Here is a 24,744-nt window from a genome sequence, read left to right as displayed (position 1 = left end):
AATGGAAAGCTGAAGAGAGAGGGGGAAATAAAGGTAGGTTGATGCTTGGCTTGGAAGGAGATAGGGTTGCCAACTCCAGGTGGGAAATTCCTGGAGATTTGAAGGATGGAACCTGGAGAGGGTGAGGTTTGAGGAGGGGTGGGACTTCGGACAAGTACAATGCCATAGATGCCACCCACCCAACCAGCCATTCCCTTCTGGGGAACCACTGTTGCCAACCTCAGGAGAGGGGTGGAAATCACTCAGAATTACAACTGATCTCCAGGAGGAAGTGGGGAGGAGATGCAAAGCTGAAATCAGAGGGGCAGATAATGGCAGGTTGATGCTTGGCTGGGAAGGAGATAGGGTTGCCCAACTCCAGGTTGGAAAATTCATGGAGATTTGAGGGGTGGAGTCTGGAGAGGGTGAGGTTTGAGGAGGGGTGGGACCTCAGACAGGTACAATGTCATAGACTCCACCCCCCAAACCAGCCATTTCTTCCTGGGTAACAATTGTTTCCAATCTCCAGGTGAGTGCTGGAGATCACTCAAAATTACAGCTGCTCTTCAGGTAGCAGAGATCAGTTCCTCTGGAGAAAATGGTGGATTCTGTGTCATTATACCCTGCTGAGGTTGTGACAGCACATTGACGCTGAGTGCCCAAGGCCTTGGCACTCTCTCAGAGCCTCTTTCTTGACAATGTCTTATTCCTAATGTATTTATAATGCAAAATTGGAATCCAGTAAGTGTTTAAATGGGGGAAAAACTTGAAAGGATAAGGTCTAGTGGGTGGGGAGAAGCAGACTATCATACAGAACATCCATCCACCATTGGGTCTCAAGAAGGGGGTGTGTGTCTGTGGAAACCTCCCGCGTAAAGATTGCTCAACTCGACGCTAAACATAAAACGAACAATCCCGGGGGACGCTGCTGCAGAACAGGCGGTATTTCCAAATTTATGGCAACATCCCGCCACCGTCATTACCCCTTCTCATGGTTTAGGTGCGAGATGGTGTTGGAATAGAACGCTATTCCATTATAACCTGAAGACATGCGTTTACAGTGTAAAAACAGACGAGATTCATCTCACACACAGACCTCCACAGCGAAATAAGTTTCCGTCTGACTGTGGTTGCGGGCTGTAGTTCCTTGATTTCGGGACGCTGTGCGCATTTACCTGGGAGTAAGTTCTATTGAACTCATTGGGACTTGCTCCAAAATAACCCCGAATTGGATAGGGCTTTGTGCTGAAGCGCTTTTTTTATGCATTTACCACCCTTCTCTTTCGGCCTCCCTCCCTCGTACCGGCGATGCTTCTTTCCCAATTCCAAAATGGCTGCTGAGGTGAAATTCTGCCCACTTGCTAGAGACTCTGCCCAAAGTCAATATGGAATCCAAGAAAGACCGCGAGCGGTGGGCAGCGGGACTACGAAACACTTCTTAAGCCTGTTTCGGGGATTGGGTCTCTAGTTTCTGCCTAGGCGCGTTTCTATAGGCTGCACTTGACCCCGCCTTCGCATTCTAGCTCCTATTGTTGGCTAACGAAAAGGAGGCGGCCGCTTTCGACGATTGGCTATGGCGCTGTTCCCCCCCCCCCCCCGCCCGTACTTTTTCCTCCGTGCCTGAGGCGAGAGCTGTTTCCCAGGCCGTGAGGGGCGGGGGGCGCAGTGCTTTATCTCCTGGCGAGGGAAGGTGGGTGCTCGCGCTGTCTTAGCTCGAGCGGAGGGGAAGCAAGGCGATGTTGGGACCCAGGAGGAAGCCGGCGCGGACCTGAAGGTGGGAGGGAAGAGGGAGATGTGCCGGCCTGGCAGTACCACCAGCTTCTTCAGCCGCTGCCGTCACCGCCGATGCTGCTGAACTGGGGTTAGGTAGGTAAGCTTAACTGGGATAGGTCGAAAGGGTGGAGGTTTAAGCCCCGGGGCACTTTCCGGCAGGTCCTCTCAGAGGCCTGGTTGCCTTGAGGGGAAAAGCGGGCGGCGTTCCTTGGGTGTCGTTTTCCGCACCCGCAGAGAGAATTTAAGAGGAGGAGGAAGCGGCAGCGGCGGCGCAGCCGGAGTTGAGCACCCCCTCCTCCTCGCGCCCAACTCCGTATACTAATTTGCACGGTGCCAGAACCGAACTCCGTTGCCACCGGACGAATCGTTCTCTGTGGGTTCCCCTCATGCTTTCATGGAGGCTGTTGGCAGCTGAAATGTCCTTCCCTCTCCTGCAGCATTTGAGCGGAGGAAGCTGGGCCCACTCTATTAATTATGGGTGTAGGCGTCTAAGCTCCGTTTGTGTGTGTTTGTGTGTATAAAACGCTTGCACTAATAATATATATATTTGGCTCCTCAAGGGAGAAAGTCTTTGTGTGTCTGTGTGTGTGTACACACGCGCACACATATATGGCGCCAGTAAAAGCTGACAGTATGGCCAGCACTCACTCCCCCCCCCATTCATTCATTTTGCAGGTTGGAGCAGTGAGCAAGTTGGGGGAGGGATGGGGCTGTCACTTTGAATTGCTGCTCACTGAATGGTCATTTGTATACAAGTGGGAGAAAGTTTAAATTGTAAGAAGTACTTGTGAGCGTATTGGAAGGGAGGGAATTGTATTAAAAAAAACCCTTACAATAATATTCTGATTTAAAGTAGCTTAAATATTATAAACTAGTATGCACCACAGTGAGCTGTGGTGAGAATTGTTCTTATCACTTTGAGAGATCTGGGCATATTGTGATCAGATTGCAAGTGATAAGTAAATATGTGAGCAGTATTAAGACTCATTCGTGTACTTGTTTCAAAAGGTGTGTGTTCTAGAAGCTGTTTGTTGCAGCTTTAACTGTTTTGCCTGTAGTTCTAGAATTTGATGCTGGCCCTGAACTAGGATGGATTGCCTCAAAGCTGATAGAATATTTTTCAGAAGCATTCATGGCTACTTCAGGTTCACATGCCTTAATGGGATTGATGACAATCCCATCGTTCAAAAAACTATGATGGTATCGTCTTATTCCCAGTGAGTGGTGAAGACTGCCAATTTGTGGGTGAAAGGGAGTAGTGATGAGTAGGTGAGCCATGTGAAGCTGCCTGGCCAGTATACTGATTGGCCTACCTAGAGAAGTAGTGTCTCTTCTGATGGGCAGAAGCTCTCTGAGTTCTCAGGCGGAGAGATCCTTCCTAGAACAGAACTTGATAATCTATTGACTGGCGATGCCAGACACTGAACAAGTCTTTATGTGCTCAAACCTCTGGCACCCACCTGTCCAGTTGTGGCTTAGTGATCAGTAGATCAGTAGAGCTTGTATTTAAATTCTCCTATCATCATAGAAATCTTGAAGTCAGCTTCATATGCGATGAAGTTCTGCTGTGTACAGTTCTTGTTTGGTTGTGAAATAACGGTGACTTAAGTAGCAAAACAGATCTGTATGAGCAGAGAAGCTGGACACTTACAGTGACATGGCTGTGTACACCGCAACTTGCATATGGTTTATGTTCTCTTTCCTATATTGCAGTTCTCTTTCCTATATTGCAGTGGTGTCCATGTATGACATTTGCCATGTCTAAAGTAGCTTCATGGACTTTGCATAATTCTCTCTTCTCTTTGGTTTTGGTTCCTTATCCGCAACCTGCTTCATTGAATTGTTCTGTGAGCATGTGAACAATTACGTTTTATATATTAAAAGCCATATATAAATGCTTAATGTAAGTCTTTAATATTATCCACAAGTATTATGTTAACTCTTTTTAAAGGTCTGGCAGTATACAATCTAATTTTAAAAAAAACTTAGTGAAGGTTTTTTCTATTAAACCGTGACATGTCATAGAAGGGACAGTAACTTGGAATGATTGATAATAACTTCTTAATAACCTACATTAAAAAATCTGAAGACTGCTAATTCAGATGGAGGAATCACCTGTAACAAACACATTATGCACATTCTCTCACAGACTATGCTTTGTTCTTTACAGACAGGATACAATTGGCAAGTATGAATCTTATATTTTGTTGGAGGGGGGAATTTCTAACCAACATTCAGGTTTCGTATTTGCATAAAATATTATTTTGACCCAATAATAGTTATTTTATATTACCCAGCATTTACATGTAGTTTATTTCATGCCTAAATTCTACTCTATTTAACTGTGGTCCAATACACATTTACCTGGAAAACCAATCTTTTTCACTCACACATACACACACACAGACAGACAAAAGGTAATTTTTTCTCTATCACTATTGGGAACTAGCAAAAGTGTGATTACATTTAGTCTCTAGATTTCATTGTAACATGAGTGCCTTATAACCTAATCCGAATGATAAATCCATTGATTTCACTGGGAGCGGCTTTGAACACATCAAGCTGCCTTACTTCATTGGTCCACGTAGTCCATTATCATCTAGTGCTAGGCAGCAGTTCTGCAGAGTTCCTAAAACAATCTTGCTGTGTTTGTAATATTTGTCTTTGAACAGATATACACCTTCTCAGGACTGTCTCAGAAATAGCAGGGTTGTATGGAAGTGCCCAGAGGAAATGTCCATTTATGCAAACACATCTATACATTTATAATTACTAAGGCCTGTGTCAAAAAATTCCTCATATAGATGACAGAACGTTGCATGAATTTACATAGACTGGAAACTGAGGTCATTTGCAGGCAAATCAGTAGATGTTCTTTCTATTTGAAACACGTTTCTGTTACCTGTAAAATTAGTGATATGCACGATGAATGGTGCTTCAGACATCACACATTTTGATTTTCAGAGATTTAGAAAGAGAAGAGTTCTGCGCTGTAAATCTCTGTTGTGTGGTCAGTGTCTTAATAAAACATGGCTTAGAAGCTCTACCTGTAAAAAAAATCTTTCTCAATTTGTGAGACTTCACTCATGACATCTTTTTTCAACAAAGCTGCCAAGGGAAACAAAACAGGGCATTCTTTAAGTAGAATGCTGTGAGTCTTGTGAATACTTCATATAGGCTGCGGTCACATGGAGCATTAGCTACGCTACAGAGACGGAAGATAGGTGGATTTTCCGGGTGCGATCACACCACAACATCTGGGAAGTGTCGAGCTCCCATGGCGAACCCGAGGCTTCCCGCCGAAGATGTGGAGTTAAAAACTAGTATCTCCGAGGTACTAGTTTCCGGAAACCGCGGGGCAAGGGCTGGCGTCTGATCGCGTTTCCGGTGGTAGCATCCGGCGCCCGCCCATGTCCCTTCGCAAACAGGTTTCCCCACCCAAGTCTCCACAAGATGTGCACAAGCACCCAACGGTGCATGCGCAGAAAGAGGAAACCAAAAGTGCCGTTTCGGCTTAAAAAAAAAATGACCCCGTTTTTCATGGCAGCAGCGCCTAGCCATTGCTGGTGTGATCGCGCCGTGCCGCTTCATTGCCACGCTGCAGAATCGTCGTGTGATCGCCACCCTCGTTTACCCGCTGGCGCGGAGGGATGGACCCGTGGTGTGCCGACAGTGCATCTGATCGCGTAATCGCGGATCAAACTGTGCCGGGGCAATTAGCCATGCCTCCCCCCGCGATATCCGGCCCATGTGACCTGGGCCATTGTTATACTTTAGATAGAAATTTTATTTCCTTTTGTTCTTACTGTAAAGTGGATGTAGTATATGTGTAATTCTGAGGGCTGCTATTAAATCAGAGAGAGAGCACAGACTTGAACTGGGTGAAGTCGTGAGGTCAAAATATCGAGCTGCTTTTTGATCATGGGCAAATAGTATGCAAAGGTTCTTAAAGGAAAATAAATAATACAGTGTTTACTTGGAAAACCAAGTAGTAGCAGTGAAGCTAGCATAAGAAGTATTCACTTGGTTTGCACCATTGAATTTTATTAGCATTTTTTTTTTTGGTCTAACAGCTCTAAACTAGTGTGTGTGTGATCATGCAAAGAATTTCAAACCAAAATATTAAAAGCCTTGTTAATAGCTTGACTGGGGTTGTTTACCAATGGTTCTCATTAAAATGTTCTAATTTATAGTTTAATATATAAATGCAAATTGATAGCCCACAGTATCCTAGAGCTCAGTCACCTTTGAAATATCGTTGTGGGACTAGGTAATGGTTTTCATTTTTAAATATGTGGTACACTTAATATTAAGTATGATCCTTCATAGTTGAAAAAGGATTTGAGCCCAGGGCCAAGTCTTATGCTGTATCCATTGATCCATGCTTCAGGTGGGGCTTTGACTTCAAGGCTACTGGTTCATGGGTTGGGGACCACTGCTGTAAACAATATTCTGTGTACAATATTGTGAATATAAAATTTTAGCAACTGTCTGAAGTAATTAACGTGAACATTACAATCCTAATCATACATGCTTAAAAATAAGTCCCAGTGAGTCTGACTTCAGAGTAAACACAGTGAGTCTGAAACACTCATTGAGCAGCATATGCTGTAGAAGATGATGTGGGGATACTGTACATATAATAGTTATGAACCAAGATGTTAATTTTGAAGCTTTTTTGCTTCTCAAGATCTTGGTGATTTTGTTTTCTGAGTGTGCTTGGAGGTTATTGTAAAGAGCCAAAAAGTATACTGTTGACAGATTAAGGCTGTGGTTCTCTATATACTTGGGAGAAATTTCTGTTGAACTTGGGACTTTTTTCTGAGTTAACACACATACTGAGGAGCAGATTGTAGTCTGTTCTTATTGTGACTTCAATAATGTGTGCTTGATAAAGTTATTAACTTTTGTACTGGTTACCTGAAATATTTACTGTCTCACATATGACAAGCAACATGACCTGAAATGAACCAGTAAGTGCTCATCTTTCTGTGACTTACTATGAAGCAAAGCCTCAAACCCAGAGCCTGTCTTTACTCTTTTCTACCTATTCTAGATGCCTCCCAACTTGTCCCTCCTTATCCTCTTTTCACTTTTTAGTGTTCCACCTTTTTCATGAAATTTGTCCTATTTTAAAACTTTTTTTAGATGGCGTATTTTTTCTTTTGATTTATTAAACATCTCTGTCACCAAGTGTTTGATGTAGAGCCAGTTTTGTGTAGTGGTTAAGTGCGCGGACTCTAATCTGGAGAGCCGGGTTTGATTCCCCACTCCTCCACTTGCACCTGGCTGGATGACCTTGGGCAAGACGTAGTTCTGATAAGAGCTGTTCTTGAAAAAAGAGCAGTTTCTATCAGAGCTCTCTTGGCCCCACCTACCTCACAGGGTGTCTGTTGTGGGGAGGGAAAGGAGTTTGTAAGCCACTCTGAGACTCCTTTGGGTAGTGAAGGGTGGGGTATAAATCCAATCTCTTCTTCTTGATGAGACAAATACTAAACTATGTTTATTTTATTTAGATAATTGTACCCCAGCTTTCTCTTCATTGGGGATTTAAAGCAGCTCCCAACATTCTTCTTCCCTCCCTCATTTTACCTTCGCAATAACCAGTCTATGAGTTAGGTTAGGCTGAGGGACAGTGACTGGCCCAAGGTCACCAAGTGAGTTTGCATAGCATAGTGCGGATTTGAACCTGGATCTTCCAGGTTAGTCTGACAGTAATCACTTTAACACACTGAATATGCAAAATTCTGCTAAAAGCAGAAAAATCCACCCAATAGTAGCCCACAGATTAACCGATGCAGTTCAGATCACAAAGTGCTACAAGCAAAGAACATTTGCACTGCAGAAAAGAGCTGATAGAGCATATAGCTCAGAATGAACTCCAGCAAATCAAGTCACATTCTACATGGAAAAGAGCATCTTCTCTCCCTTGCTTAATGCTTGAACCCTTTTGGCAACAGCACTATAAACGCCAATCTATTTTTCCAATCTACCAATTCCCACCTATATATGTGCCATGTGGTTTACTTTCCACCCTTTTGTTGTGGAGTTCCTAAAACAATCTTGCTGTGTTTGTAATATTTGTCTTTGAACAGATATACACCTTCTCAGGACTGTCTCAGAAGAAGAGGGCTTACTGAAACATACATTGTTAAACATTTGCTCTTCTACTTTGAAGACTAGATATTTGGCTTGTTACAGGATGGTGATTTTAAAAATGGAAGTTCTTTGAAAGATTTGTATGCTGCCATTCCATTGTTTAGGTCTTCAAGACAACTTTGGGGCTCCATGAAGTTGGCTGGCTCCCACTGTCGGTATTCCACCCTTGAACAGCCTTGTCTTATGTCTGATCTTAATGCTGGAGGGCCAGTAACCTGTGGCACAATCTGGTAATCACAGTGTTCCTTGGTAGCCGCAAGGCAAACAGCAAGTCCTGTATAGAAGTGTGCAGTGCGCCCCCCTCCATCCTGAAGCATAATGAACAGCTGCATATGGCAGAGAATTAGTTGGATTTTGGTAGCTTTTGGACAGCCAAAGTAGATTGCTCTAACTTGGCTGATACACCTTTCTTTTCATAAGAATGGACGAATCAGGCCCTAAAACATGCTGAAATCGAAAACTTGCCAGTGTATGTAAAAGAGCTTTGAAAGTGCTTTCTTTAATTGGATGGCAAATTTTTGATGGGTAACTGTTACCTTTTCAGTAGTAGCCAAACAGCACTAATTAATACTTTACGTGTCTGCTTCGTTTTGATAGTGAGTGCTGTTAGTGAATTCAATTGGACACCGTCAGAATCATGCCACTTACACAAATTTTAATTAACCATTATTTTTCAAAAGTGCGCAGTGTAGTTTCATTGGGCTGACGTGTCTCTTTTAGAAATGTAGTGGGCTCATCTGATGCTATGCAGCTGCTCATTATGACTTCGTGAGTCTGATATGTGCAAGTTTGTGATGAGTGCTGGCTGGGCAGGAGGGGATGAACATCAGAGAGCCAGTGTGATGTAGTGGTTAAGACTGTTGGACTAGTATCTGGAAGACCTAAGTATCGAATCCCCACTCGCGCCATGGAACCCTAGTGGGTGACCTTGGGCCAATCACACTCTCTCAGCCTAACCTATCTCAGAGGGTTATTGTGAGGATAAAATGAGGAGAGGAGAATGATATAAGTTGCCTTGGGTCCCCATTGGGGAGAAAGGCAGGGTATACATTAATTAAACGAAGATGGTGAAACTGAAGCAGAAACATTGGTAGTGTCTCTTAGTTAGAACTGCAGCAAAATCCTCTGTTCTGCAGATCTTTGGGTAAGCCTGTCTTAGAGTTTTCAGAGTTTTCAGGCAGTACTACTAAATAAGACTATAGCATTGTTACCAGAAAACACTAAATAAAGGTGTAACGATTCAAAGTTTTAAGTGTGTGTTTCTTTAAATGTTGGTAAGTTTCAGAAGAGAAAGGGGGGTGAAAGGAGGGTGAGTGAGGAGTTGGTTGGTGACTGAGAGTGTATGGACAGAGCTAAGAGGGATGTGTGTGTGGAGAGAGAGAAAAGTCAGTCAGCAGTTAACAGTCAGTTGTGGTCAGTCAGCAGTCTACAGAGTCTGAGAAGCAGTCTTCTGATTTAGAATCCCATATTAGTGCTGTGAAAAGTATTTAAGATTCTAAAAAGGAAGTAGAATACTTTAGAGCAGGGGTGTCAAACATGTGGCCTGGGGGCCGGATGAGGCCCCCAGAGGGCTTCTATCAGGCCTGCAAGGGACTGGCTGTCTCCTACTTCTTCAGTTCTGCTGTTGTGTCATAGCTTGCTTTCCTAGACTCTCTCAGTTGTTCAGGAGCGATAGATAGGCAAGCTTCTGCTTCCTGCACTGGGCTGAGACTCCTCCCCCTCCCCGATTGCTACAGTACATTTTGCTGCAATAATTCAGAGCAAGAAGTGTCAGTTATCAGAGATTGTTAAGTAAACAAAATATTACAAGAATGCTAATGTTTCAGGCATGTTTTTATTTTAAGTAAAAAAAGCCCCTTTCTGTTTGTGTCCTTTATAAAGTTTATATCTCTGCTACCTGGCATTACATTTTATGACACACATGGCCTGGCCCTACAAAGTCCAATTTATGTCAAATCCAGCCCTCCATAATAAATGAGTTCAACACCCCTGCTTTAGAGGACATATTAGTGACTAGAGAGAGTCAAAACCTAATATTTTCAAAGTATTAGTGTGTGAGAGTGATGCTGACAGAGCCTGAGTTAAGAAGTGAAAGATCAAACTGAGCTTAAATAAAATAAAGATTGGACAAAATACATTCTGAAGAGAAAGTTGGATTTGAGAGTGAGGAGTATTCGTGAAGTGAAAGAGTGTGATACCTCAGTCAGAAGTTATTAATATACACTGTTTTATTCACTGAAAAGATAAGTTACGAAACGTCTTGAAACCAATATGCTTCTTGTACAATTAAAGTTTTATTTTGTTTCATGAAAACCTGGAGTTATATACTATTACAATACAGCTGTCTCATCTTCAGGCCCACATAGTCCAAAGAAGGAGCCTTAGCGCATGGGCATAATATTAAGGGGGAAGTTGAATAATAAGATTTGTAATTAAATTCCTGGTGGCAGCGTTATATACCTTGAGTGAGAGAAAGAAACAACAAGAAATTTAAAAACACATCATATCTACCCACAGATTAAGGGAGAGTACTTGTGACAAAGAGGTTTAAGAGGAAGAAGCCTTATGTAATTTGCGAAAGACTGTACAGTTTGAGATAATGTTAGACAATTTGAACATTTAAAATCTATTATAAATAAATGCTCAATAGCATTATGTGCCTTTTCACTCAAAATCTACTTTATAAATTTGCTCTATTGTGCTCAATTTCTGAAGTGAACCGGTACAGGGCTGCCATTTCACACAGGGCTTGCCCCTACCGGAAATGAGCCGGATCAGAAGCGGTTTGGCATTTCAGACTTGCACCGCTTTGTTTTCCCGCCATTTTCCTCCCGCGCGGGTGATCAATTTTTTTTAAAAAACCGTTTGATTTATAGCGCTATAGCAGTATAACAAAACACTCCATGCAGTCCAATGGGATTGATATAATGCTATTCCGTTATAGCGCTATAACACTATAAATCGAACATTTTAAAAAAAAAAAAACAGCCGGAGATCACCCATGCGGGCGAAAAAAGGTGGGAAAAAAGCATATCGGAACCGGGAGAGGGCACTGGAGACCACTTGGAAGTGGATGACAGGTAAAACGCTTCAGTCCCGGTTCCTAAACGGGACTAAAGCGTTTGTGTATGAAATGGCAAATTTCATGGCAAATAGATTCCGGAAGGGAACCGGTTCTCAAACGGGTTCTGTCTGAAATGACAGACCGGAACCCGTTTGAGAACCGGTTCCCTTTCGGAATCTATCGCCTGTCTGAAATTCCCCATTGTTACCTCAATAATAGGAATCACTTCACTGATTCCTGGTAGATATTCTTATTCCTAATCAAACCAAAGGCTTGTTGGTATAATAGTTTGCTTTGGGAACTTGCTTAATTATATGGTAAACATCTTGCAAAATGAGAAATGGAGCTTTATGTACATGAGCTGTACAAGTAAAGCATTTTAAGACTTATATAGTAGGATTGAAACTTTTACAAATTAAATACCAATATGGTTTTAGGAATCTTCAGAGAAGGGGGTTCTGAAACTGGTTTTAGATTGAATAATTTAGTGTAGCCCCCATTAACTGTTGTTGACCCCCCCCCCCGTCTTGTTATGTGTGTTTATATGTTTTTATTGAACTTTTTAATGTATACTTTATTTTAAATGCTGTTTTAATGTTGAAATGTTTTGATTGCTGCTCTGGAAACACTGTTTGGGTGGAAAGGTGGCACAGAAATAAATACATAGACTTCTTTATTGTTCGGGAATGAAGTTTGAGACCACTGGCACCTTTAAGATTAACAAACTTTTATTCTAGGATCCTAGAATGAAACCTCATTGGTTGTAAAGGTGCCACTGGACTCAAACGTGTTCTGCTGCTTTAGACCCATATGGCTATCCACCTGCATTGTTCTTTATTGTTCCTTCATGTCCGTGCCCAGAAATTAAGATCACAGGGAGAGGCCCTCCTTACTGTCCCACCAATCAACAAAGCTCGTCTGGTGGGCACAGGAGAAAGAGTGCCTTTTCGGCCAGCATCCATGGCTGAGTGGGGATTTAAACCTGAGTCTCCTGGTCTGGCACCCTACCCATGAGACCACGTTAGCTTGGATGAGTGTTCTCGTACAGCCCTGGGGGCTTTAAAAACTATAATGTATGAAGCTGGCTGGATTATAATTTAGTTGACAAGCATCCCCAAACTAGAAAAAAATAACCTAAATCTATCATTGGGTACCACTGTGGCACTGATGGGAACACATGCTGTACCCTGAGCAATCTTTTCGCAGTCCTTTTTGTGTGATGCTTCCAAACAATTCCTGTAAGCTTAGTATTGTGTTTAAAAACATTTTTCTTTGAGAGACTTTTTCATATCCACATGAAGATGCTGCTCCAGCTGATAGCGTTGTTTGTCCCAAAAGTAACATAGAACTTAAGTTCTATGGCCCCTGCCACACGGGCAGGAAACTGCAGAGGAGAAGTGTGGCTGTTTGCCCCGGGGCAAACAGCCACACTTCTCCTCTGCAGTTTCCTGCCCGTGTGGCAGGGGCCATAGAACTTAAGTTCTATGGCCCCTGCCACACGGGCAGGAAACTGCAGAGGAGAAGTGTGGCTGTTTGCCCCGGGGCAAACAGCCACACTTCTCCTCTGCAGTTTCCTGCCCGTGTGGCAGGGGCCATAGAACTTAAGTTCTAGGAATACCAATTTACAGTGGAGGAATCTGAGGGATAAGCCACTGCGTAAGAGAATTCTTGGGCAGGATAGAGTTTAGTTGCTTTACAAGAAGCTGCTGGCAAGCCAGAGATGTGCTTCAGGTCTTTGCCACTCTCACCTCCCCAATGACAGTTCCAGTCCTGCTTCTGCCTGTAACACAAGCTTCTAAGTCAGTTCCTGTAAAAAGCAGGCTTTGTTGGAGTTGGTGGCATGATTAAAAAAAAAATCCCCATGGCACAGTACCAGTATCTACCTGGAGCCTGAAGATCAGTGGCAACATATGTTAATATTGTATCTTCTTGTTTTTTCATGCAAATCAAGGTGCATAGCAGCACAGTAAATCTAATTTAAAGTATCATTTCAAAAAGTAAGGTGTTATAAAACCAATACAATCTGTAAGTGGAGAATATAATTGCCAGGAGTCATTTAAGGTCTTTTTCTATGGGAAATTCTTAATTCCCCTCCTGCAGATTTGTGGTTATACAGTTAAGCATGAGTGCCACCTTGGAGGCAGTATGTATTCTCTGCATCTAGCAAACCAAGGCCATATAAACACAGCAGCCGCAATGGGTAGCTCAGCTGTTGAAAATTCTGTTCCTTTTCAAGCTCCTTGACTTCTTAAGCATGCAGCAGACTTGTTCAAATGGATCTTCCCCATTTGGGGACTCTGTGGAACCGGTGCAGTTTATGCTGGCTGAAACGAGATCACACTCACCTCCATTCTGCGGATCCCATCGCTGTATGCCCGGTCACATGCTGCGGGCTTCGGCAATTGTTTGTTTTTTAAAACTCAGTTTGAGCATGCGCATAGGCAGCCATCCACAGAATGGCGATCTTTGCGCATGCTCAAAACACCCCGTATTACATTTAAAGTTTAAAGGTAAAGTTTAAACACCCCCCCAAAGCCCTCATTTAGAGAGGAGAAAACCCCAATGCCGGCAGCCGTGTTGCTCTCTTCTTCCATGATCAAAGGCCTCATCCCCCCCCCGCATGACTTACTCGCAAGTAACCCTTCCCCGGAACCGACTGCAAGACTTTCCCCTGCCGCTGCACGTCTGAAGCGCTTCCTCTCGCCGTCCATTCAGACTCTTCCCCGCCCGGGCCAAGCGGAAGAGCCTTTTCTCCGCCCCCCCGCTCGCTCGGCCTCTCCAGCAAACAGCTCCGTCGCTTTAACCCCTGCAGTGCTGAAAACACACCAATGAAAGCGCTCCCCGCCCTCTTTCCCACTCCCAGACCCAGAGGGACGGACCAGTCTCCAGCCCGGCTGCCTCCAACGACGCCCTCTGCGGCTCAGTGGGGCTCCTCAGGAGTAATCCTGCACTGGGTGGCCCTCCCGGAGTCCCCCCCCCGCCTTGCTGATTGGATCTCTCCTCTCTTGAATCAGGGGATGGTCCTGACTCGCCCTGCATCACCCGCCTTGGGCTGAGTCCCCAAACTGGCCTCCCTGAAGTCCCGGACTCTTCCGGGAAGTTAAACTAAGGGCTTTTTTTTCTTAAACGCTCGGGGCGAAGCTTCGCCCGAGCGCATATTGCTTACTTTTTTAAAAAAATGGCGGGGGAAAGCCGGAAGCCTCAGGCTTCCGACGGAAGTGTCTCTGCAACGTTGGAGAGCGATCAGACGCCGGGGTGCACCGTTTACAACCGTTGCACTCAGTTTACCACCACTTGGGACCTAGTGGCAGAGTAAAGCCCCCGTCTGAACGCACCCTGTGTGTTGTTAATTCGCTAGGTGTTACTTGTCATGGGCATTCTTCAATGGATTGCCCTTGATAATCACACCCAAGATGCCTACTGTATCAATGTGGGCTGTGCTGCTTGCCAGTATATTAACTCTTCTCAGGTGCTGCTTGAAGTACCACAGAAAGGTGTAAAAACAGTTTAATCAGAGACTGTAGTGGGATGGCAGCTGTGAAACATGTAATCTACACATGCAACAACACTTGATGATACTATTTCTAACTGTCTGGAAAGATGCTGTCTGTGCATAGTCTAGGCCACCTTTTGTGACGTGGTAGGCCTATCACAATGAGTGAAGTTCCACAGGAGAACTTCATATTAATGATAGACGTTCTATTTTATTATGCATAAAAGCAAATTTACTACTAGCTGGAAGCCATCTACACCATGGCCTGCAGCTAGTAGTAAGTCAGCATTTATACATAATAAAGTAGACACGTGTACACAGTCCATTAAGAGGCAAGGATGTCTGCATGTGCTCATGCTTTTTGTACTTGGAATGCATTCTGGGTAGGAAATACATAAATTTGACGTAATTATCAGGCTACATACACTGCTTGAAATGTAAGGGGAGCTATGGTGCAGAGAGAGATTGCTTTAGTGCAAGCCACTAGCCAGTGAGTGAAATCACTTTATTTGGTTTTGTCAGGTTGCTTTAATGGAAACTCTGTGTAAAAGAGGCAGTATACTTGATTACTATGGACAGCAGAAGGCTTTTTCCATCTTCCCTGTTTGAGTTTCTCAGGGGAAATCTGTCTGGCCATTTTGATAGGGGGAATGAGAATGATTTCCATTAATCTGTATCTTGAAGTAGTGTACGTGTTTGGCTCTGAAGTGAGTGCATCTAAATAAGCTATATGCACTAGGCTCCTGTTGGCACTTCCTTAAGAGTAACAGTGATGACCAGTGGGCTAGAGACACCGCACCTGTACCTGAAGAAGAATGTCTACATAGGCAATAGTCCTGTAATCATCCTATAAAGCAGCTGGAACTTAGCAAAACACTATCATTTCTCCTTCTTTAGAATTGTGCTGCATCAAGTTGTATTCCTCAGCTTTAATGCCTGTTGTATAACACTACTTGGCACTTTTTGGAATCAAATCATACAACAGTGGAACTGATTGCATTAATCAAGATGACAGTTATTGGCCTTCTTTGTCAGTGGTGGACAGCTTCTTGGCCTGTGAATCCTGAAACTATTCTTTTTCTAATAATAAGCAGTGAAAGTCACATATCATTTGTCTGACAGCATTTATCTGATTATCTCATTAATGAGTAGCCTCAGTCTTCAGCGCTGTGCTTAAAACTGAAAAAGAATCTGTCCCCTACAGTCAGACTTCACTAGGACATTACAGTCATATTTTAAGAAGGTGGGCAGTTCTGTGATTCTTCTTCCAAGCTGATGAACAGCTTCATCATGCTGTAGCTGCAGAGGCTGCAGAGGACCGGGGTGGGGTGGGGGGTGGGGAGAGAGATGCTCAATCCTTTCCCTTCCTGCCGTTTGTCCATTCAAAATCTGTTTCCCTACCCAAGCAGTTTTTCTCTCTTGAGTCCCTGCATCTTTCCCCCTGCAGGTGGGAAAGAACCTTGAGTAGAACGATGGTTTTTAGGTGGAAAATGATGTGAGAAGATTCAGCAGCTCCTTCCCTCTGCTGCTCATTTTCAGCCTCCCGAGCTTCTTTGCTTTGCTTTTCCTTAAAACTAGTTGAGCAGAAGAATCAGAACTGTCTGTTGCATATAGTTTAGCCACCCGGTCAGCTGTGCAGTGAAGCGCCTGCGTTTTGAAGCAGTTGGCCTTTTCGAAGCTAACTGACTGGTTTCTTCTTTATTTTCCCCCTCCCTTTTGCTGCTTAGAAGCACATGGGAATCTGCTGCCCAGCAGCTCTCAGTCTTTATGTGTCAATAGTAGTTGTCAGGTATATATAGGTGTACTGTACAATACAAAGTTAGTGGATGAGCTACGGGCATCTAAGGCAGTTTTAAAATCTGTTTCATGCAATGTACTTGAAATAGGCAAACATCATGCCTAATAGTAAGGCAGCATACTCTTAATGCACTTTACAGGTGAGTGCACAAGAAAATATTTGCCCCCGAAATTCATTGCTGACACTAAGAGGTCATCAAGAGGGCTGGCCATGCTTTGCTTGCAGCTGAATGACTGACTGCCCACCTGTTTTTATTTTAACTGTGGTAGATTACAAGGTAGGAAACTTAAATATAGCAGTACAAAAAACATTATTAGAGTGACTCACCAACAGCTTTCTCTTCCAGAGCCAAGAACACAGTTTCATGTAGATCATGCACTTCCAAGGAGTTTTTAGAAGAAGTTTGTTGAAGTACATAATTCTTGAAGCCTATAAATATTGGGAGGGAGATGTTAACTGTTTCTGCTGTTCGTGCATTCATAGCATGTCCAGACTTTTTTGATTGCTTTTGAAAACGTTGTTTGTAGCCATACTGATCCAAAATCCAAAGACAAACCACAGTCCACATAATACCTTTATCAAGATCAGCTACAATGACACAGAAGTGTGTCTGAGATTAAAAAATAAAAATGGAAATAGGGAAGAAAAAGATACAATTTCTCTACAGGGGCTAGTGTATACATTGGTGCTTTTGATGTAGGTTGCACTGCAGTCCTTCTGGACTGGTGAGGAGAAGAAATGATAATCCTCCACTGGAATTACAAAAACCGACTGTCTTCCTTTAATCTGATTACTTTTTTAAAAAGGATTTTATTATTTAAAACATTCTTATGCTGCTTTTCTACCTCCATAGGGCCCCCATAGGAACTATAAAGTTGCTTGATAAGTTTATTCTTTAATTTGGTGGGTTTTAGGCTGTTCAAAGATGTTGGTGGGTTCCAGTAGGCAGTTGAACAGCTCACTAAGACTTCCTGTTTTTAAGGTGTTAGAGACTGACGTGTCCCTTAAAAAATCCAGCCTTTAGTGTTCAACCTCTGGAGGGTCAGTGTTAAATGATTAACTTTTCAGTCATCTCCCTGCCATGTGATCTTTGGTCTCAGGTCTTCTGTGGTCCTGTAAATTTTGATGTCAAAGCTATAGACTGCAAAGTGCTTCCACCCTTTTTTGGATTTACTTGTTCCATTATTCTGGGAGAAGTGGATTTTACTCAGTCTTTGCATCTCAGTGAATCTTAGCTTGGAGCAAACAGTAACTTTATATTCTGCCAGTGCCTAGTTAAAACTCAAGCATTATTTCAACAAAAATGTCTGAATTAGCACATCCTCACTTCAAGAAACTGAAACCACCACATAAGCTGCTCTTGGCTTCAGGGTTCTGTGATGATATCGCTGTTCAAGCAGTAGTTTGGGAAGTCTTTCAGGTGGAATTCAAAGAATGCTTTTCTCCTAGAAATAAAACAATGGCTAATGTAGAATCTTCTCTTTCAAATAAAAAGCAATTAACTAAATATCTTGGCTTTCAAGTTTTATGAAGTTACTGTCACAGGTTAATAGATGGGTCATCTGGCCAGACGCCCAAGATGCTTAAGAAACAAATTCTCAGTGCTTATTGCTTTGTCCACTTTGGAAATAAAAGTTCTGATTTCCAGAAAGTATCTTAGTACTGTCTTGAAATAAGCATATAATTGAACATAAGATATTTCTTCTGTTATCATTCCCCATTGTCAGTGGTTTTCTATTTCATTGAGTGCTCGTACAGAACTCTTAAGAGATTTGTATGTGATATGACATAGTAGACATTAGCTTTTAGACCAATTTTAAAATAGCTCCCTCTATTCTCATTGACCATCCAATAAAAATCTGGAATATATGTGGCTAAGTTTTAAGCAGAACCAATATCCCCAGAATTATTTTATATTTTTTTGAGTTGTTATTATTACTGTTCAGCTTACCGTAAGTCTTCAATTTTTAACCTTTACACAGAAGCAGTGTTCAGTTTTAGAATCCATATTTCATGGGAAGTGGAATCAGAATTGCACCTACCTTCTCTACTCAAGTTGGGTTTGTGGCATGTATGTACAAATCTAATAATGAGCAATCTTTACTACTCTACTGTTGTTGCCAAGTGAAGAACACAAATTATGACCCTAGCCTCTATCCATGTATGTATCAGTTACGCAGCATCCCTCCAACATCAGGGACCTTGTTCATGGAAACTTGTGAAGTAGAGGGGAGGGGCTGGGGGCAGGGAAGAGATGACAGGAGATTCATCTTCCCTAATTGTGTGCATGTACATTACATGAAAGTAGAACAGGAGGAACCAAAAAAAATCATCTTTCTGCCCTTTCTTTGCTCCCACTGCAATTTCATGTGATTCATCTCTCATGCAGCTCTCTTAATGAAAGAAAATCATATGACCTATTGGCAAATGCCAATAAAGGAGAAATTAATGAGGGAAGTCCTATTGTTTCAGTTATTCATAATAATAAAGTTCATTTAAAATAGAAATAGAAATCTGTAATTGATATTTTGATTATGAATGTGCCATTCTGAATTTTGTATCAGTAGTATGTGAGAAGCCTTGCTTTCTTGGTGGGATGGGATTGTAGGGTCCTGCCCATTGAGTCTATATGTATTGTACTGAAATTTTACTTTTGATTCTATTTTCATAGAGCATAAGGTTATAACAGTACCACAATTTTTGCTCAGATAATTATTGCTAGAAACTAGAAAATTTAATGATTACATTATTCAGGTGTTCAGCAGATAATTAGAAAGAGTTAACAGTAAACTCAGTCCAAAAATTAGGAATTGGTTTTGCATTGTGCCATTAAGGAACTGAAATTTGGCTAGTGTTGGGGGTTTTAGTTGCAAGCACTGGACAAAAAATTTCCATAGCTTATTAAGAAGCAAAAGACTGAAAACTTTGTGGTCATTTGCCCCAGGTGCTGTGCACTTGTTTGTCTTGAAAATAGGGAGAAGTCTAAGGTTCAAACTAGATGTTATGAGAATTCATGTGTCCAGTGATCATGTCTAAATCATGTATCCGCTGATCATATCTAAAGTGGGATTCATAGGCTCTGTTATTTTACAAAGTAAACTCACGCATATGGGAGAGGAGAGCTATATGGCCACCTCCTTACCTTGCTGTACTCACTCCATTGAAAGATTGTTCTCTCAGTCTAGTACCAATACTAGAAGTGAGCTAGAGGGTAACAGTAATGTGTTGAGGAAAAGCTGGCAAACAGGCAGAGAAAGGGGGGGAAACCTGCTGAAAGTAATGGAGCATAGCAAGACTGGGGAAGGGATAGGGCTTAGGTCCATTTGCTTCTATACTTCATTTTCAGTGTGTGTGTTGTTGTTTTTTTAAAGACCCATGAGGATTGTCCCCCCCCCCCCAAGTCTAGTGTGGTCCTGGAGGTTAAGGGTCCTGCACTTTCATACATGTAGATGAACGATATGGACTCACAGCTGCAGAGATTCAATCTCTGGGAACTTCTTAAACATTATGGCTGCTTGATTGGGAGAGTTTTAAGCTTGCTTCACTAAACCGGAGGGCTTGTTAACAATGCACACCTAAAAATTAAAGTGTTAATGAGGCTAATGCATGTTTGAAAACGTGTATTTGTAGAAGTTTCGTTGTTCAGGAGCTGGGATAGGCTTTTACTCCCTGTTTGTGTTTTTATATCCTCACTTCAGTGTTGCCAACCCAGGTCCTTAGCAAGAAGAGAAAGTGGCTGCTGTGCTCTTCTTTTAGACTTAATTATGTGAATAGGGGACATTTGCATTTATGTTGTAACCACCGGAAAAACCTGTCTAATATCGAGAAGAAATGACAGCAGCCATTGTATGGTGGGAGGGAGAACTGCGGATTCACAAGCATAGTATTTATGAATTATTGATTGGTATGACAGATCTTGGTTTACGATGGCCAGGTTGCTTGGCTTGCCTGACAAAGGGCAGAAGGGAAGAAGAGGCTGCCTGTTGAACTGGTATCATGATGGAGAGCAGATCACAGTTTGAAGCTGCAGAAATTAAACCTCTACATTCAAGTCTAGTTTTCATTTTAAGACCATGGGGGGGGGGGAGCAGCAGGAAATGGATCAAAGAAGGAACAAGACTCAATTAAAGGGGCTAGCAAACCATCCTCTGCCTATCCTGTGCTCACTTTGAACACTAACCGGTGCATCCGACCATGCAGAAGCAGTGCTCACGCAGCACTGGGGCATGTGTGTGTATGTATAACAGCAAACAGATTCATGGAAGAATGATTTAAGGTTACAGCTACCTGGCATAGGGATAAAGAACAAAATCTTTTTGATCACAATGTTATATCATTATCATGACAACTCCAAAAATTGCTTACCTGGAAAAGTAATATTAGAAAACAGATGTATATTTAGTAGTCTTGATGCTAAGCAGCAGCTGGGGGGGGGGGAAGCAGGCAGCCAGCTCAAATGATCAGCCAGCTCCTTGGATCACCAACTTGGTTATCATTTAGAATTGTTCTTCTTCTTCTTTTTTTTAAAGGGAAAATCCCAGTGTCGTGGAAAACTGAATATAAGATACACATGCTATAATAATAGGAGAGATCTTCTTGATACCTAAAGCTAGTAAAAGGATTTTTGTTTTAATTGTAGCCTTATTAGAGACCTGAAGTTAATTTGAATATCATTGTGAGCTGCTGCTCTATAGCACACGTCACAAATATTTCAACAGCATGTAAAACACATTAGTTGTCAATGAAATGTTTACTCCAACATATGTTTGCTTCCAAAGTCCATTAAATCTCCTTGTTGAACTTGCACTTGGAAGCCTTTGTGTCCCCTTACTTGCGGAAAGCATTGCAGAAATCAAAATATATCCATTGTAACCTTTTAAAGCCCTAAGTGGTATGGTTTGGATGAAGGGTATTCCATAAGGACTGCTTGATTTTTATATTTGTGCACACTCACCTTCCATTTTTTGAAATGTTAATATTTTTATTTAATTATTCTATTGGTAGTTGATCTTAGCTGTGTATGATGGTTCTGTTAGGCATGACATGCTAGTGGGATATGAATGACTAATTTTTCATTATGTATAATTTCTCTGGGCTCAGAACACAGTATGATTGCACTTTTCTTTTTGATTTAATCAGGTTACTTGTCTTAAAATGTCTTCTTCCTGTCTTTGAAATGTAGGTAATCTAATCCATGGGGAAAGTGGGGAAGATGTGGAACAGCTTCAAATATAGATGCCAGAATCTCTTTAATCCTGAGAGTGGAAACCGGAATGAAAATGTAGATGTGAACCCCAATAGTTCATCAGTTAAAGATAAAAGTGTATTTGTACCTGATACCTCTCAGCAGCAACCAAGCAGCCCTTTAAGAGATGTCTCTTTACAACTGAGTCTAAATCCTTCGAGTAATTCTTCAAGAAAAAATCAAAACTGTGCCACTGAAATCCCACAGATTGTAGAAATAAGCATTGAGAAAGAAAATGATTTGGGTGTTGCCACCGGAACTAAACTTGCACGGAGGGATTCTTACTCACGGCATGCACCGTGGGGGGGGGAAAAGAAGCATTCCTGCTCTACAAAAACACAGACCTCTTTGGAGAATGATAAAAGGTTTGGCCGTTCACGCTTGCAAAGGAGGGAGAGGAGATATGGTGTGAGCTCAGTTCATGACACCGATAGTGTCTCAAGCAGGACCCTGGGGAGCCGTTCTTTGCGGCAGAGACTGCAGGACACTGTTGGCTTATGCTTTCCTGTTAGAGCTTACAGCAAACAATCCAAACCTCTCTTCTCTAATAAAAGAAAGATCCATCTTTCTGAACTAATGCTAGAAAAATGCCCTTTCCCTGCTGGATCAGATCTAGCTCAAAAATGGCATCTAATTAAGCAGCACACAGCCCCAGTGAGCCCACATTCAGCTCTTTTTGATGCATTTGATCCTTCTGTGGCTTCTACAGAAGATGAAGAAGATAGGCTTAGAGAGAGACGAAGGCTCAGTATTGAGGAAGGGGTTGATCCTCCTCCTAATGCTCAGATACATACTTTTGAAGCTACAGCACAAGTTAACCCATTATATAAACTGGGGCCAAAGCTGGCCCCTGGCATGTCTGAGCTAACTGGAGACTGTAACTCAGCATCACAGGGAAGTTGCGACCTGGAGGAAGACACCACAACCCTGTGCTTGCAATCGCGCAGACAAAAGCAACGGCAGATGTCTGGAGACAGCCACATCAGCAGACAAGGAGCTTGGAAAGTACATACTCAGATTGATTACATACACTGCCTTGTGCCAGATTTACTGCAAATTACTGGTAATCCATGTTACTGGGGTGTAATGGACCGCTATGAAGCTGAAGCACTTCTGGAAGGAAAACCTGAAGGCACTTTTTTGCTCAGGGACTCTGCTCAAGAAGACTACCTCTTCTCTGTGAGCTTCCGCCGTTACAACCGGTCTCTACATGCACGCATTGAGCAATGGAACCACAACTTCAGTTTTGATGCTCACGATCCTTGTGTGTTTCACTCCTCCACTGTTACTGGACTCCTAGAACACTACAAAGACCCCAGCTCTTGCATGTTTTTTGAACCCTTGCTTACTGTTTCTCTAAACAGGACATTCCCTTTTAGTTTGCAGTATATCTGCCGGGCAGTAATCTGCAGGTACACTACGTATGATGGGATTGATTGTCTCCCTTTGCCAGCGATGTTGCAGGACTTCTTAAAGGAATATCACTATAAGCAAAAAGTTCGGGTGCGATGGTTGGAGCGGGAACCAATTAAGACAAAATGAATGGACTTCAGTCCCTTGTAAGCTCCCTGGAATCTGTGCTTTTTTGTTTTATTTTTGAAGAGGGGTGCATTACAGTATAACTGCAGTAAGCACATCAGTGTTCAGTGCTTTGGGGGAGAATATTGTACTTTTAAGCATAGTTTTTAAGATTGTCAGATGCTGCCTGTTATTAATCAAGCCTAGTTGTGAATACCTCTTGAAACAATATGCAGAACACAAAATACTATGTTTTTAAACGTAAACATTTTAGATTATGATTTGCCAATTCCTAGATGTATTCTTTTTATGACAGTTGCTGTAGTTAGTGAGGCAGCTATTGGGCACCGACATGTTCCATTCAATTTCAGGACGCAGAACACTGTTGGAGCACTAGGATACCAGCAGTTATGTTCCAATCTAGCTGCTTTTTTCAGCAGAAATTGTCTTTTCAAAATTCAGTTCTTTCTCCTATGCCAGTTTTCAGATTAAAGCAGATTAAAGATGAAAAAAACATGAGCAGCAAGGTATCTTGCATTTAAATGGGGGGGGGGGATCTATTGCTTGCTAACAAGCACTTTGAATACGTTTAGCTCTCTTTAAAACCAAAGTTTTGCTGTCACCTGAATAATATATTTTAACCATTCAGAAGCACGTAGTGCAATAATTTAATCAGTGAAATACACAAAAACCTTGCTTATGAATAAAATTATTCTTAAAGTAAAAGCACCTTTGAAGAGCTTGAGATGGAAAAGTGGGAATGGCTCTGCTAGAGTGGTGTCTTGACTCCTCCAATCTGTATGCAATACTTGCACTATAAAGTAACTTCTTAAAAATCTGCTGAATTAATCATGGCCATTTTATTAGTCTGTCAAGACAATTAGTTGCCTGAACAATGCACCCCTGGGTTTAAATAATATTTTTAGCAAATTTAGTTCAGTTACATTTTTAAAGTAACTGCTTACTAACCTAGCTCTTCTGTTGGGTTTAGCTGTTAAACTGAATTTTGCTTAAGGTGGCCAGATTGGAACTTTATATTAGCTAATTTTGAATGGTTCGAACAGTATTCTAATTCTCTACTAAAAACTATAACAGTCACCTGTCTTGGCCAGCTCCTTTAATTATGATTCCAAGCTGTTAGACAGTAAAAATTCTGTCCTACTTTTCTTCTTCCCCTTTCGCCACCCTTTGCAGTGCATCAGAACTAAAGTTTCGTGCTTCATAGGTACTGTTGTGTTTGTAAACTGTGTAGCACTTTCTTTGTAATATGTAGGTTGTGTGCTCTTTGAGCAAAATGCTTTGAGATTAGCTCTGTTTTGCTTCCTTTTTTTGCTCTCGGACATAATGCAATCTGTTTTGTCCTAGCTGTGTTTGCACTAAAACTTACATTGGAGTATGGAGTCCCTTGTTCTTGCTTATGTATTTTGTATCAATGAGTAGGACTCCCTAGTTACTTAACCATTTGCTACAGTATGTTCTTATGTCTCCATGGCAGTGACTGTGAGGTAGGGAATCTCTGCAGCTAAATATATGAGAAGTTTTACTTGTACACCCACACTAACCAGTTTATCAATGTGTATTTCTCCCCCATTCCTGCTTGCTGTGCCTTGTTACAGCTGTTTTGTGCTAATAAAGTACAGAATTTTCAGTGTTATACTTGTATATTTGCTCTTTTCTATTTGATAACTTGTAGCAGTTAAGTTTTTAGCTTTCAT

At 42.1% G+C, this 24,744-nt stretch overlaps 1 protein-coding gene across 2 annotated transcripts; it reads left to right on the top strand.

Annotated features, from left to right (window-relative positions):
• Nucleotides 1–1,605: 1,605 nt before the first annotated feature.
• On the top strand, nt 1,606–23,957 carry SOCS5 (suppressor of cytokine signaling 5). 2 transcript variants are annotated; one of them, XM_015411863.1, is made up of 2 exons: nt 1,606–1,845; nt 21,449–23,957. In XM_015411863.1, exon 2 carries the CDS (start codon nt 21,461–21,463, stop codon nt 23,051–23,053), a length of 1,593 nt encoding a protein of 530 aa, XP_015267349.1. In that variant the 5' UTR covers nt 1,606–1,845; nt 21,449–21,460; the 3' UTR covers nt 23,054–23,957. The 2 variants fall into 2 exon arrangements, with proteins under 2 accessions (XP_015267349.1, XP_015267350.1); XM_015411864.1 differs by having other exon boundaries at nt 1,606–1,849.
• Nucleotides 23,958–24,744: the final 787 nt, after the last annotated feature.

This window comes from Gekko japonicus, unplaced genomic scaffold (assembly GCF_001447785.1).
Source record: "Gekko japonicus isolate JY-2015 unplaced genomic scaffold, Gekko_japonicus_V1.1 scaffold359, whole genome shotgun sequence".
Classification (NCBI taxonomy): Eukaryota; Metazoa; Chordata; class Lepidosauria; order Squamata; family Gekkonidae; genus Gekko; species Gekko japonicus.
Note: the sequence above shows the minus strand (reverse complement) of the source record. Positions and strands in the feature narration are given on the sequence as shown.

Bases quoted from the DNA above. Each gene is read 5' to 3' on its own strand.
- SOCS5 (XM_015411863.1), top strand. From the start codon at position 21,461: ATGGGGAAAGTGGGGAAGATGTGGAACAGCTTCAAATATAGATGCCAG.